General features: G+C 46.8%; 1 protein-coding gene across 3 annotated transcripts in view; it reads right to left on the bottom strand.

Moving 5' to 3' along the window:
* pltp (phospholipid transfer protein) overlaps positions 1–16,024 on the bottom strand; it is a 698,920-nt gene that overhangs the window by 484,558 nt on the left and 198,338 nt on the right. For all 3 annotated transcript variants that reach the window (XM_068048032.1, XM_068048031.1, XM_068048033.1), the window contains exon 2: positions 2,835–2,958. In XM_068048032.1, the coding sequence (XP_067904133.1) occupies positions 2,835–2,958 (124 nt within the window). The remainder of the gene's footprint in view (positions 1–2,834; positions 2,959–16,024) is intronic.

Genomic DNA, 16,024 nt, shown 5'->3' with positions numbered 1-16,024 from the left:
TATAGTGTGGCCTAACTAGTGTTTTATACAACTCCATCATAACCTCCCTGCTCTTATATTCTATGCATTGGCTAATAAAGGCAATTATCCAATATGTCTAACCACCTTATCTACTTGTGCTGCTGCCTTCAGTGATCTATGGACAAGTACTCCAAAGTCCCTCTGACCTTCTGTACTTCCTAGGGTCCTACCATCCATTGTATATTTCCTTGCCTTGTTAGTACTCCCAAAATGCATCACCTCATACTTCAGGATTAAATTCCATTTGTCATTGCTCCGCCCATCTTACCAGCCCATCTATATCGTCCTGTAATCTAAGGCTTTCCTCCTCACTATTTACGACGCCACCAATTTTCGTGTCATCTATGAACATACTGATCAAACCTCCTATATTCACGTCTAAATCATTAATGTACACTACAAACAGCAAGGGTCCCAGCACCGATCCCCATGGTACACCACTGGTCACAGGCTTTCAATCGCTAAAACAACCCTCGACCATCACCCTCCATGTGTGTGCGCACGTGCGTGTGTGTGGGTGTGTGTTGGTGTGTGTGGGTGTGTGTGTGGGTGTGTGTTGGTGTGTGTGGGTGTGTGTGTGGGTGTGTGTGTGGGTGTGTGTTGGTGTGTGTGTGGGTGTATGTGGGTGTGTGTGTGGGTGTGTGTGTGGGTGTGTGTGTGGGTGGGTGTTGGTGTGTGTGGGTGTGTGTTGGTGTCTCTTGGTGTGTGTGGGTGTGTGTGTGGGTGTGTGTTGGTGTGTGTGGGTGGGTGTGTGGGTCTGTGTGGGTGTGTGTTGGTGTGTGTGGGTGTGTGTGTGTGTGTGTGTGTGTTGGTGTGTGTGTGTGTGTTGGTGTGTGTTGGTGTGTGTGTTGGTGTGTGTGGGTGTGTGGGTGTGTGTTGGTGTGTGTGGGTGTGTGTTGGTGTGTGTGGGTGTGTGTGTTGGTGTGTGTGGGTGTGTATGTTGGTGTGTGTGTGTGTGTTGGTGTGTATGTTGGTGTGTGTGTGGATGTGTATGTTGGTGTGGGTGTGGGTGTGTGTTGGTGTGTGTGGGTGTGTATGTTGGTGTGTGTGTGGGTGTGTGTTGGTGTGTGTATGTGTGTTGGTGTCTATGTGTGTGTATGTTGGTATGTGTGTGTGTATGTGTGTTGGTGTGTGTTGGTGTGTTGGTGTGTGTATGTGTGTTCGTGTGTGTGGGTGTGTGTTGGTGTGGGTGGGTGGGTGTGTGTATGTTGGTATGTGTGTGTGTGTGTGTGTGTGGGTGTGTGTTGGTGTGCGTGGGTGTGTGTGTTGGTGTGTGTGTGTGTTGGTGTGTGTGGGTGTGTATGTTGGTATGTGTGGGTGTGTGTGTGGGTGTGTGTTGATGTGTGTATGTGTTGGTGTGTGTGTGTGTGTTGGTGTGGGTGGGTGTGTGTGTTGGTGTGTGTGTGTGTTGGTGTGTGTGGGTGTGTATGTTGGTATGTGTGGGTGTGTGTGTGGGTGTGTGTTGATGTGTGTATGTGTTGGTGTGGGTGGGTGTGTGTGTGTGTTGGTGTGGGTGGGTGTGTGTGTGTGTTGGTGTGTGTGTGGGTGTGTGTTGGTGTGTGTGGGTGTGTGTGTTGGTGTGTGTGGGTGTGTATGTTGGTATGTGTGGGTGTGTGTGTGGGTGTGTGTTGATGTGTGTATGTGTTGGTGTGTGTGTGTGTTGGTGTGGGTGGGTGTGTGTGTGTGTTGGTGTGTGTGGGTGTGTGTGTTGGTGTGTGTGTGTGTTGGTGTGTGTGGGTGTGTATGTTGGTATGTGTGGGTGTGTGTGTGGGTGTGTGTTGATGTGTGTATGTGTTGGTGTGTGTGGGTGTGTGTGTGTGTTGGTGTGGGTGGGTGTGTGTGTAGGTGTGTGTGTGTGTTGGTGTGTGTGGGTGTGTATGTTGGTATGTGTGGGTGTGTGTGTGGGTGTGTGTTGATGTGTGTATGTGTTGGTGTGTGTGGGTGTGTGTGTGTGTTGGTGTGGGTGGGTGTGTGTGTGTGTTGGTGTGTGTGTGGGTGTGTGTTGGTGTGTGTGGGTGTGTGTGTTGGTGTGTGTGGGTGTGTATGTTGGTATGTGTGGGTGTGTGTGTGGGTGTGTGTTGATGTGTGTATGTGTTGGTGTGGGTGGGTGTGTGTGTGTGTTGGTGTGTGTGTGGGTGTGTGTTGGTGTGTGTGGGTGTGTGTGTTGGTGTGTGTGGGTGTGTATGTTGGTATGTGTGGGTGTGTGTGTGGGTGTGTGTTGATGTGTGTATGTGTTGGTGTGTGTGGGTGTGTGTGTGTGTTGGTGTGGGTGGGTGTGTGTGTGTGTTGGTGTGTGTGTGTGTGTGTTGGTGTGTGTGGATGTGTGGGTGTGTATGTTGGTATGTGTGGGTGTGTGTGTGTGTTGGTGTGTTCGTGTGTCGGTGTGTTGGTGTGTGTGTGTGTTGGTGTGTGTGTGTTGGTGTGTGTGTGTGTGTTGGTGTGTGTGGGTGTGTTTTCTGGATGTTTCTGTGAGATATTGTGACGATCCCTGCCACTTGATCTGCGAAATGGTTTGCCGTAATTGTGTGTGTGGTTTTCCCAGTTATGGTGTCACAGGAGGAGAGGTTATTCTCTCGCTGTCTCCCTGCTGGCTGTGGTTAGCAACTTGCCAACTCCAACAGGGTAGCGCAGAGTACATGTCAGGAAACAGCTCTCTCCCACACCTTTCCAGTTATATCTCATTTCAATCTCTGCACTTTCACTTTCATTCAACCTTTCTCAAACACCATTTTAAAATAAGCTTGTGATTATGTTGTCAGGAGCAGCCCCCTGGGCCCAGGGCCTGGGCTGCAGGTCTCTGTGAAGAATCTTACTCAGTCTTAGGCCTTGGGATGTAATGCGGATCCTGCAGGCAGGTTTGGTGCTCACTGCAACGCTCAGTCCTGTCAGCAGGAGTGTGATGGTGAAGAGTCTTCGTGCCATGATCTCCCGTCGTGTCTGTAGAACAAGGAGCCAGCATGTTAAGCATCATCAGTCACCATGTCAATGGACAACACAGCCACTATAGCAATGATCATCACTGTCACCATGGCAACTGCCATCATAGTGACGAGCTGGAACAGTTCTTTGCTTCTACAGTCCATCTCTGCAAGTAGACCCTATATTGCTGATAAAAGGAGCTGTTCTGAAGATAAGATCATGAGGAGGCCATTCAGCCCATCGAGTTTGTCACACAGGAACAACAGGAGCCCATTCAGTCCCTCAGCTGTGACTCTCGTCTCTGAGTCACAACGTTCCAGGTTGAAGACCCACTCCAGGACTGAGCACAAAAATCAAGGCTGACACTCTACTGCAGTACTGAGAAGGTGCTACACTGTTGGAGGTGCCGTCTTTCAGATAAGACATTAAACTAAGGCCCTATCTGCACTCTCAGGTGGGTGTAAAAGATCACATGACACTACTTCAAAGAAGAGCAGGGGAGTTATCCCCAGTGTCATGCCCAATATTTACCCTCAATCCACATCACAAAAAAGGTCTTTATCACATTATTGCTTGACGGAACATAGTGTGCACAAATTGGCTGCTCCTTCAAAAGTACTTCATTGGCTGTACAGCACTTTGGGATGTCCAGTGGTAGAGAAAGGCACTATATAAATGCAAGGCTCTCTTTTTCTTTTATCAGGCCTGTTCATGATTTGTACCTCAACTGCATTTACTCAGTATTTCTCCATATCCATTGATACCCTCACCCAACAAAACTATCCATCTCTGTCAATGAAAGCCCCAGTTAACCTCCAGCCCTCATTGGTTTGAGGGGAGAGAGTTCCAGATTTCCACTCCCCTTTCTGTGACATCACCACTGAATGGCCTAGCTCGAATTTTCAGGTTATGCCCCCTTGTTCTGGATCCTCATACCAGAGGAAATAGTTTCTCTCTGTCAAAGCTAAGAACATTCTTTAATCATCTTAAACACTTCAATCAGATCACCCGTTAATCCTCGAAACTCATGGACATACAAGCCTGGTCTATGCAACCTGACCTCATAATTTAACCCTTTTAGCCCTGGTGTCATTCTGGTGACCCTCCAAGGTCAGTATATCCTCCCTGAAGTGTAGTGTCCAGAACTGGACACAGAGCTTTATGTGACAATAACACATATTCTCCACTTTGTAATCCAGCCCAGGGACAAAGGCCACCATTCAACAAGGCTGAAACTATAGATTGCTAGGTGTAATCTGACTAGCTCCAGCTCCCGGCACTAGCATCACAGCTAGGTTAGAAGGCCGATAGCTCTCTTGGTGAAGTGAAGGTTGTGGCAGAGTGTAGGATCACCGAGAGAGGCCATTGGGGTCAAGAACAAATCAATTAGAGTCGCCAACTCTGGTTTGATATATTCCTGGAGATTTAATCAAGTGACATTTTCCTGCTATTGTCGTGATAGTGTATTTTGTGAGTATGTTAAATATAATTATTTAAATATATGTTTATAAGTCTGTATTGTCATCTCAGGAAGCGATGCAATATCATGTGATTCACTTCTTTTGCACAGTCTGTTAGCGGCTGTCAGCTGAAGCAACAAGTCTCCATCAAAGCTCCAGATTCAAACCTTTATGTCTGCCATTCAGCTTCATTTATATTAATCTAGAAAGAGATAATACAATATGGTGGCAGTGCTAGTAAGTCACCAGCATTGATCAGCAGCTGAAAATGACAGCTCAAGTCAGAATCCCTTCCTGAAGCATTGCGACTGGATCACACCTCTCACATCGGGAGAGCGACAGTGTGAATAGAGATTGAAGATGATTTGAGCGCACTTCCGGTTTTGCCCCGAGCCGGGAAGAAAATGATTGGTAGTTTCAGCTACAGAGTTCTGTGCAGCGTTGTGATTTGGCATGGATCCCCACCTGCTGTCACTGCAATCACGCGCCATTAGCTGACCCCAGCGTGAGGGCCCCTTCCGCCTACAAGCTCACAAGCCTGCCCTGCAGCAGCTCAGCTCAGGGCATGGCTCCTGCTCAGCTCTGCAGACATCACAATTTGCAGCAACTATTAAAGCAAGGTTCGTTCCTTAGGGGGAATTAGAGTAGAAGGGTTAGGCAATGGCAGCCAGATTTCCAGCGATGGACTGGAAAACACCTGATGTCCCAGGTGAGTTCAAACTGTTCAAGTGGAGGATTGAACTGTTTCCCAGACCAGGAGGTTGAGGATGCAGAGAAGTAAGCTATAAAAATTAGGATTGCCGGAGGAAGCCAAGGTCTGTGCAGGATCAATGCCTCTAGTTTATCTGATGCATCCATCTTCAGCCAGAAGTGCCGAATTAATGACCCATCTCGGCCTCCTTCTGAAGGTCCCCAGCATTACAGATGCCAGTCTTCAGCCAATCTGATTCACTCCATGTGATATCAAAAAATTACTGACAGCACTGGAAACTGCAAAGGCAATTGGCCCTGACAACATTCTAGGAATAGTATTGAGGACTTGTGCTCCAGAGCTAGCAGCGCACCTAGCCAAGCTGTTCCAGTACAGCTACACCACTGACATCTACCCAGCAATGTGGAAGACACCAAAATATGTCCTGTACACAAAAAGCAGGCAAGTCCAACCTGGCTAATTACTGCCCTATCAATCTACTCTTGATCAGTAAAGTGATGGAAGGGATCATCGACAGTGCTGTCAAGCGGCACTTACTCAGCAGTAACCTGCTCACTGACACTTAGTTTGGGTTCCGCCAGGGCCATTCAGCAACAGACCTCATTACGGCCTTGGTCTAAAATGGACAAAAGAGATGAATTCAAGAGGTGAGGTGAAAGTGACTGCCTTTGACATCAAGGCAACATTTGACCGAGTCTGGCATCAAGGAGCCCTAGAGTCATAGATTCATAGAGTTATACAGCACAAAAACAGGCCCTTAGGCCCATCGTGTCTGTGCCGGCCATCAAGCACCTATCTATTCTAATCCCATTTTCCAGCACTTGGCCCGTAGCCTTGTATGCTATGGCGTTTTAAGTGCTCATCTAAATACTTCTTAAATGTTGTGAGGGTTCCTGCTTCTACCACCTCTTCAGGCAGTGTGTTCCAGATTCCAACCACCCTCTGGGTGAAAAAGATTTTCCTCAAATCCCCTCTAAACCTCCTGCCCCTTACCCTAAATCTATGCCCCCTGTTTATTGACACCTCCACTAAGGGAAAATGTTTCTTCCTATCTATCCTATCAAAGCCCCTCATAATTTTGTATACCTCAATCAGGTCCCCTGTCAGACTTCTCTGCTCTAAGGAAAACAACCCTAGTCTATCCAGTCTCTCTTCATAGCTGAAATGATCCAGCCCAGGCAACATCCTGGTGAATCTCCTCTGCACCCTCTCCAGTGCAATCACATCCTTCCTATAGTGTGGCGACCAGAACTGTACACAGTACTCCAGCTGTGGCCTAACTAGCATTTTATACAGCTCCATCATAACCTCCCTGCTCTTATATTCTATGCCTCGGCTAATAAAGGCAAGTATCCCATATGCCTTCCTAACCATCTTATCTACCTGTGCTGCTGCCTTCTGTACTTCCAAGGGTCCTACCATCCTTGTTCATCCTCCCAAAATGCATCACCTCACACTTCTCAGGATTAAATTCCATTTGCCACTGTTCTGCCCATCTTACCAGCATTTCTATATCGTCCTGTATTCTTAAGGCTTTCCTCCTCACTATTTACGACACCAATTTACGTGTCATCTGCGAACTTACTGATCATACCTCCTATATTCACATCTAAATCATTAATGTACACTACAAAAAGCAAGGGTCCCATCACGGCTCCCTGTGGTACACCACTGGTCACAGTTTTCCACTCGCAGAAACAACCCTCAACCATCACCCTCTGCCTCCTGCCACTAAGCCAATTTTGGATCCAATTTGCCAAATTGTCCTGGATCCCATGGGCTCTTACATTCTTGACCAATCTCCCATGCGGGACTTTATCAAAAGCCTTACTGAAGTCCATGTAGACTACATCAACTGCTTTACCCTCACCTATACATCTAGTCACCTTCTCGAAAAATTCAATCAAATTTGTTAGACATAATCTCCCCCTGACAAAGCCATGCTGACTATCCCTGATTATTCCCTGCCTCTCCAAGTGGAGATTAATCCTGTCCCTCAGAAATTTTTCCAATAGTTTCCCAACCACTGATGTTAGACTCACTGGTCTGTAATTACCTGGTTTATCCCTGCTACCCTTCTTGAATAATGGTACCACCTTCGCTGTCCTCCAGTCCTCTGGTATCTCTCCTGTGGCCAGAGAGGATTTGAAAATTTGTGTTAGAGCCCTGCTATCTCCTGCCTCACATAACAGCCTGGGATACATCTCATCTGAGCCTGGTGATTTATCCACTTTTAAGCCTGCTAAAACAACTAAAAGCTCCTCCCTTTCAATGCTAATTTGTTCGAGTATATCACAATCCCCTCCCTGACCTCTGCACCTACATTGTCCTTCTCCATAGTGAACACTGATGAAAGGTAATCATTTAAAACCTCACCTATGTCCTCCGGCTCCACACACAGATTGCCATTTTTGTCCCTAATGGGCCCCACTCTTTCCCTGGTTATCCTCTTGCCCTTAATATACTTATAAAACGCCTTGGGATTTTTCCTTTATCTTGCCCGCCAGTGTTTTTTCATGCCCCCTCTTCACTGTCCTAATTACATTTTTAAGCACTCCCCTACACTTTCTATACTCCTCTAGGGCCTCTACTGTTTTCAGCCCTCTGAATCTGCCATAAGCCTCCTTTTTTTCCCTGATCCAATCCTCTATATCCCTTGATATCCAGGGTTCCCTGGACTTGTTGGTCCTACCCTTCACCTTTACGGGAACATGTTGGCCCTGAACTCTCACCATTTCCTTTTTAATGACTCCCACTGGTCTGATGTAGACTTTCCTACAAGTAGCTGCTCCCAGTCCACTTTGGCCAGATCCTGTTTTATCATATTGAAATCAGCCTTTCCCCAATTCAGTATCTTTATTTCCAGTCCATCTTTCTCCTTTTCCATAACTACCTTAAATCTTAGAGTTATGATCACTATCCCCGAAATACTCCCCCACAGATACATCTACCACTTGTCCGGCTTCATTTCCTAGGATTAGGTCCAGTACCTCCCCTTCTCTTGTAGGACTTTCTACGTGCTGGCTCAAAAAGCTCTCCTGTATGCACTTTAAGAATTCCACCCGCTTTAAGCCTTTTGCACTAAGACTATATCAGTTAATATTGGGAAAGTTGAAATCCCCTACTATTATTACCGTATTATTTTTACACCTCTCTGTGATTTGCCTACATATCTGCTCCTCTATCTCTCCCTGACTGTTTGGAGGCCTGTAGTACACTCCCAGCAAAGTGATTGCCCCCTTTTTGTTTTTAAGTTCTACCCATATGGCCGCATTTGAGGAACCTTCCAAGATATCATCCCTCCTTACTGCAGTAATTGACTCTGTTTCATCTTTATGTTGTTTCTGGTTCCCAGATGTTGGAAAGAATCACACTTTAAACTTGGAAAAGGCTGGAGTCAGTCTTCTTTATTTTAGCACCATGCTCTGTGCTGTAGAGCCTGATTCTTGTGTTACATATAACATGACTCCCCAGTGCAGCTGTGAATGAATCCCCCCTAGAACACTTAAACAAAACAACTAGTTCCTGGCTAATTAGTTCCTAACACTTTACAGGTAGTATAATATATACATACATATTTTAAAACACAATGCGTGTATATCAATATAATTATCAATATAAATAAAGAAGATTATCATACGATTTGTGGAAATAATCTGAATCCCTTTTTAGAGCCTTGTATAGCCTGTATTCTTATTTTTTAATATTATTCATGGCATTGCTTGGGTGGTAAGATGTTGTGCCTCCATCTTGTAGATTTGACATTTGTTGTTCTCAGTGGTGAGTTGGCACGTTGTCCAGGAGATGTTGTGTCACTTGCTGGTGATGTTGTTAATGTTGTCTCGCTGGATAGTGATGTTTCCGATGTTGTTGATGGTCTTTTCTGTTGTTCCAGCTCAGGTGTAGGTCGAATATGGATTGGGTTCCTTCTCATTTGGTTACCGGTTTCGGTCTCAATGATTTGTGACCTCAGAGTCTCAGCTTCACTAACAACTTTTGCTGGGCTCCAGGTTTTCATGATTGGATCCTGTACGTGTACAGTTTGTCCTTTCAACAGCTCGGGTAGGGATTTAGCATATTTGTTGAAGTGTTGCTTTCCTCTTACCTGTGCTTCAGTGAGTTGTTGTCTCACTTCCTCCTGGTCACTTGAAGGATGTATTTTGCTTGGCAGAGTTGTCTTATATTTTTTTCCATTTAACAGCTCTGCAGATGATTTCATGTCAGCCTTGAGAGGTGTGTATTGGAGTGACAATAAGGCCAGGTTAGGGTCTTCCTTCGTCTCTTGGCATTTCACAAGTGTTCTTTTGACTGTTTGGACCTGTCTTTCTATAAATCCATGGGTAGTGTGGTGATGAGGTGATGGTGTTGAATCCATACTGGTCAGCAAATTCCTTAAATTCTCTGGATGTAAATTGGGTGCCATTGTCACATATTAACTTTTCAGGAATCTCTTGCTCAGCAAACAGAACTTGTACTGTTGAGATTATTGTTGTGGCTCTCAAGTCTTTCATCTTCCGGATAAAATGGAATTTTGAGTAGTAATCTGTGATTATGAGATACCATTCTTGATTACGTGTGAATAAAGTGACTCCTACAGTGTGCCATGGTCTGGGTGCTACTTCAGTAGCATCTATTCTTTCTGTTGTGAGTTTCTGTACTTCTGTGCTCTGGCGGTGTCTACAGCCTGCGATATTGTGAGCTTGTCTTGTCCAATTACAGCTTTCTGTACTTCAAGATGTGCAGAACCCCAAATGAGCTGATCTCTCAGCCGTTCATCTGTGTCCTTAAATTTACATTTTCTGGCTGCATTTTTCAATCTTGCTACAAAATTGTCAATAGGCTCACCTAGTTCCTGTCTGAGACCTTGAAATTCATATCGGTATATCTGATGATTTGATTTTGGCTGGAGACAGGTGCTAAATCTTTAAAAATTTTGTCTGGGTTTCTGCTGTCCTCTTCGCTTAGGTCCCAGCTGTTAAATAAATGTAATCCTTTATCTCCAGCCCACAGAAGTATTTAGCTGACATTCTCCTCTTCACTAGTGCCTTTTAGGAAACTACCGAATGCCAAATTGCACTTTTGTTTAAACTTCTCAAATGCCTCTATGACATCAATAGCTTCCCAATTCATTATAGGTTGTAGCAGTGCATTCATTCCTGTCCCGGCTGACATTTTGTTTTTTTTTTAGCGTTTTCGCACGAATCACTTAGTTTTTCTTTCTCTCTCTCTCTGGCACTAATTTGGGTCACTTTTCTAACCTGATGCTTTTAAAAATGTTGTCGGTTTACTCACAGACATTCGCTGCCACCATGTTTCATGTTTATGTTGTTTCTGATCCCCAGATGTTGGAAAGAATCACACTTTAAACTTGGAAAAGGCTGGAGTCAGTCTTGTTTATTCAGCACCATGCTCTGTGCTGCAGAGCCTGATTCTTGTATTACATATAACATGACTCCTCAGTGCAGCCATAAATGAGGCCCCCCACTGGAACACTTAAACATAACAACTGGTTCTCAGCTAATTAGTTCCTAACACTTTACAGATAGTATAACAATAAATACATATACAACAGACTCCATGATCAACAGTGCAATGCCACCTCCTCTTTTACACCACCCACCCCCAATCACACCTGAAGATTCTATACCCTGGAAAATTGTGCTGCCAGTCCTGCCCTTCCCTCAACCATGTCTCAGTAATAGCAATAATATCATATTCCCTTGTGTTAATCAATGCCCTCAATTTATCTGCCTTACTTGTAAGACTCCTTGCATTAAAATAGATGCAATCCAGCCTTGCATGATTCACTTGTGCCTTAACATGTCTATATTTGCTCTGCCTGACAGACTAACTTAGTTTCTCTTCTATTTTTTGGCTGTGCATCACCCCCTACTGTACCTCCACTCTGTATCCCATCCCCCTGCCAAATTAGTTTAAACCCCCCACAACAGCACTTGCAAACCTCCCAGCAAGGATGTTGGTCCCGTTCTTGTTCAGGTGTAACCCGTCCAACTTGTGCTGGTCCCACCTTCGCTAGAAACAGACCCAGTGATCCAGGAAACTAAAGCTCTCCCTCCTGCACCATCTCCTCAGCCATGCATTCATCTGCTCTATCCTCCTATTCCTATACTCACTAGCAGGTGATACTGGGAGTAATCCAGAGATTACAACCTTTGAGGTCCTGCTTTTTAATCTGCTACCTAGCTTCCTAAATTCTTGTTGCAGGACCTCATCCCTCTTCCTGCCTATGTCATTGGTACCAATGTAAACCACAACCTCTGACCGTTCACCCAACCCCTTCAGAATGTCCCGCAGCTGTTCCGTGACATCCTTGACCCTAGCACCAGGGAGGCAACATACCATCCTGGAGTCATGTTTGCGGCCACAGAAACACCTATCTGTACCCCTTACGATTGAATCCCCTATCACTATAGCTCTCCCACTCTTTTCCTCCCCTCCTGTGCAGCTGAGCCACTTGTGGTGCTCTTACTGCATTCCCAAGAAGCTATCTCCCCAACAGTATCCAAAGTGGAAAATCTGTTAGATATGGAGATGGACCCAGGGGACTCTTGCACTACCTGCCTAGTTCTTCTACTCTGCCTGGTGGTCACCCATTCCCTTTCTGCCTGAGCAGTCTTTACCTGCGGTGTGACCACCTCCCTGTACGTGCTATCCAGGATGATCTCAGCCTCGTGGATGCTCCACAGTGTCTCCAGCCGCCACTCCAGATCCGAAATGCGGATTTCGAGTAGCTGCAGATGGAGACACTTCCTGCACACGTGCTCGCCCTGGACACCAGAAGTGTCCCTGACTTCCAACATTGCACAGGAGCAGCACTCCACCATCTTCCTTTGTGCTAGTTATCACTCCTACCAGTGGAGAGCTTTCTCTCTGATTCCCAATGACTCCAGTTTTGCTCGGGAGAGGGTCATGCCCTGCCATGACTTACCCTTGATTTACTCCCTTACATTACTCAAAAATTAGAGATTATTTACACTTGGTTCCCTAAAATACACTACCTACTATATTTTTTAAAAATTGTAGACCTTTCCCTTTACTTTAGTTACTAACCCAGCTATTTAGAGTTATTCCCTAACAGAAATTACTCACCAACCAATCACCTTGCAGCTTTCCTGTGACATTACTGTTCACTTTGTTTTCAAACTCTTGCTCAGTCTCTCTATTCTCTGGCTCCACTCTCGCTGTTTCCTGCTTGCTGAGTGAACTCTCACCCCCTCACTCCCGGTCACTTTATGCTCCGGCTCCACTCTCGCTGTTTCCCGCTCCCTGGCAGAACTGGAGTCAATGGGAATCAGAGGGAAAACTCTCCACTGGTTGCAGTCATACCTAGCACAAAGGAAGATGGTTGTGGTTGTTGGAGGTCAATTATCTCAGTCCCAGGACATCACCGCAGGAGCTCCTCAGGGTAGTGTCCTAGGCCCAACCATCTTCAGCTGCTTCTAAATGATCTTAGCACCATCATAAGGTCAGAAATGGGGATGCTCACTAATGATTACACAATGTTCAGCACCATTCGCAATTCCTCAAATACTGAAGCAGTCCTTGTCCAGATGCAGCAAGACTTGGACAACATCCAGGTTGGGCTGATAAATGTCAAGCTCCATTCATGCCACACACGTGCCAGGCAATGACCATCTCCAATACTTACATTCAATGGCATTACCATCGCTGAATCCCCCACTATCAACATCCTGGGGGTTACCATTGATCAGAAACTGAACTGGAGTAGCCATATAAATACTGTAGTTGCAAGAGCAGTTCAGAGGCTGGGAATCCTGTGGTGACAAACTCACCGCTTGATTCCCCAAAGCCTGTCCACCTGTCCACAAGGCACAAGTCAGGAGTGTGATGGCATACTCTCCACTTGCCTGGGTGGGTGCAGCTCCAACAACACTCAAGAAGCTCAACACCATCCAGGACAAAGCAGCCCGCTTGATTGTCACTCCATCCACCACTTTCAACGTTCACCACCACCTTCTCAAGGGCATTTAGGGATGGGCAGTGAAGCCCACATTCTGTGAAAGAATTTTAAAATAATGCTGACCAGAAGGATCCATCAAAACTATGGGCAACATTAGAAAGTCAGGTTAGTTGTCATGAAGACCCCACCTGCCACAAATGAGGCATATTAATTTTGTCATATGAAACATTAATTTTAAACTGTTGCTGGACTGAAAAGATGACTTGTTTAAAGAGATCACAGCATGGCTGGAAAAATTTGCATTCTAAGAGACAGTTGCCTGGAGAAGACAATGGAACTGCTCCCTGATCCAATTAACCCAAATGGAATTTGATCACCAGACATCGAATGTGTAAAAAACCAACATTCAATACCCCCCCCCCCCCACCCCCACTGAGGGTGTCTGCTAAGATGGAGAATCCACAAAAACACAGGAGAGTTTGTTAAAAGAAAAGCTGTTCACATGACTAACCTGCCAGCCCAGGTTTGGTTTTGAATTGTGTTCACAGAACAGTTTGAGTCTGGCTACAATTTGAAGACAACAGAGAAGGAAGGTCTCTCTCTCTCTCTTTCCCTCTCACACAAAGACAGGGACCCATCGAAGGAAACTAAGCCTCAAGCCAGAAAACCATTAAAACAAGTTTGAAAGTGCACTGGGCCCCAACGAGACGACAAGTTTGAACTGCATTCAAAGACTTTATATCAAACTCAAAAGACAGTAAATGAACTGCAACTATTGCTTCAAACCTTTCCCCTTGATTCTTTTCCCTTTTCTGTCTCGACCTGCATGTGTGTTTATTGCATATGCTTACTGCCGTGGCCGCATTGCCTATTTTTAGTAGTTTTAACGGAATTAGAGTTTGAAGGTTAATAAACTTACACTTTTCTTGTTTAAATTTAAGAAAACCTGTCAGGTTGATTTCTTTGTCATTACAATTGGAGAGCAGTGAACAAGGATTCACAGAGGGGAAGCTAAAAACACGGTGTTCTAAAAATTAAACCCTGTTACGGTTAAACCAGGAAAAGGCTGAGAGGGAACCCCTAGTCCCCTTTCTCCGCTGGTCATAACAGAAACAGGATTAAAGTTAATTTCTTGGTACACTGCCTGGATCTCATGTGGTATAGACCGAAAGCCAACGAGACCTTGGATAACTTTGTTAACCAATGCAGGGAGAAAGCAAAAGAATGCGACTTCACTGATACTGAACTCTCGGAATGAACTATGGAGTTGGTGATCGCCTCCACTCCTGTTGGGGCGTTGCAGGAAGACCTCCTGGAATAGCTGAAGGGGCACCGCCTGGAGAGTATGCTACAGGATGGACACAGATTTGTGGCAATTTTCACAGGGAGACTATGTTTGCAAGCCTTAGCGTTTGAAATGCCTGTCAGTACAATATCTAAGGCACCCAGGCAGAACAACGGGCTGGATTTAATGGGCTCCCCAGAGGCAGGCTCGGAGGGGATGGGAGGTTAGTCGCTTTCCTGTCACACTGTGATTTAGTCAGAGGCGGGATAGGTCGACGACAGCCTTCCCACTCATAGGCCAATTGAGGCCCTTAAGAAGCCAACTTCCCAGTGGGCTTGGAGAGGAGCCCTCCTCCATGGGCAATCCGTGACCCAAGGAGGGCCCCTGCCAGCAAACAACCCACCTACCTGAAACCGCACCCCCCTACCCCGCTCCGCTCCCATTGTTGGGGCCTGCCAGACTGTTCCCATTGACCCCACCTCACTTACTTGGCGTCTGGGTCTCAGGCACTGGGCCTGCTTTCCAGGTCTTCTCCAGTAACCACCACTCCTAGTGGCGCTGCCAACATTACTGAGCTGCTGGCCCTCTGATTGGCTAGCAGCGCTTGGAGGCAGAATCCCCACCTTTAAAGTGACGGGTATCCTGATGCTCGGCTCTTAATTGCCTGGGCGCCATTAAAGAGAGCTGGAGCGGGGGCTGGGGCAGGGGGGAAACCTCCACATGACCGAGGCGGGATTCCAGCTGCCTATTCAGCCCGGCACTATCAGCCCTGCTGTGGGCAGAAAATTCAGCCCAAGGTGTGCAATAACTGTGGGCTCTCCTATCAACCACGTAGAAGGCCAGCATACGCAGACACAGGCAAGGCATGTGGGCCCAGAGGACACTGGGCCAAACTTTTCAGAAGGTCCAGCAGCAGGTACGCAGGGAGAAGCCAGAGTGGGCAGTGCTCAAACCGCAGGGAGAAACCACAGTGGGTAGTGCTCAAACCGCAGGGAGAAACCAGAGTGGGCAGTGCTCAAACCGCAGGGAGAAACCAGAGTGGGCAGTGCTCACACCGCAGGGAGAATCCAGAGCGGGCAGTGCTCAAACCGCAGGGAGAAACCACAGTGGGCAGTGCTCAAACCGCAGGGAGAATCCAGAGTGGGCAGTGCTCAAACCGCAGGGAGAAGCCAGAGTGGGCAGTGCTCAAACCGCAGGGAGAAGCCAGAGTGGGCAGTGCTCAAACCGCAGGGAGCAGCCAGAGTGGGAAGTGCTCAAACCGCAGGGAGAATCCAGAGTGGGCAGTGCTCAAACCGCAGGGAGAAACCAGAGTGGGCAGTGCTCAAACCGCAGGGAGAAACCAGAGTGGGCAGTGCTCACACCGCAGGGAGAATCCAGAGCGGGCAGTGCTCAAACCGCAGGGAGAAACCACAGTGGGCAGTGCTCAAACCGCAGGGAGAATCCAGAGTGGGCAGTGCTCAAACCGCAGGGAGAAGCCAGAGTGGGCAGTGCTCAAACCGCAGGGAGAAACCAGAGCGGGCAGTGCTCACACCGCAGGGAGAAACCAGAGTGGGCAGTGCTCAAACCGCAGGGAGAAACCAGAGTGGGCAGTGCTCAAACCGCAGGGAGAAACCAGAGTGGGCAGTGCTCACACCGCAGGGAGAATCCAGAGTGGGCAGTGCTCAAACCGCAGGGAGAAGCCAGAG

This window comes from Heterodontus francisci, chromosome 16 (assembly GCF_036365525.1).
Source record: "Heterodontus francisci isolate sHetFra1 chromosome 16, sHetFra1.hap1, whole genome shotgun sequence".
Taxonomy (NCBI): Eukaryota; Metazoa; Chordata; class Chondrichthyes; order Heterodontiformes; family Heterodontidae; genus Heterodontus; species Heterodontus francisci.
This window is presented reverse-complemented; position numbering and strand designations above follow the sequence as displayed.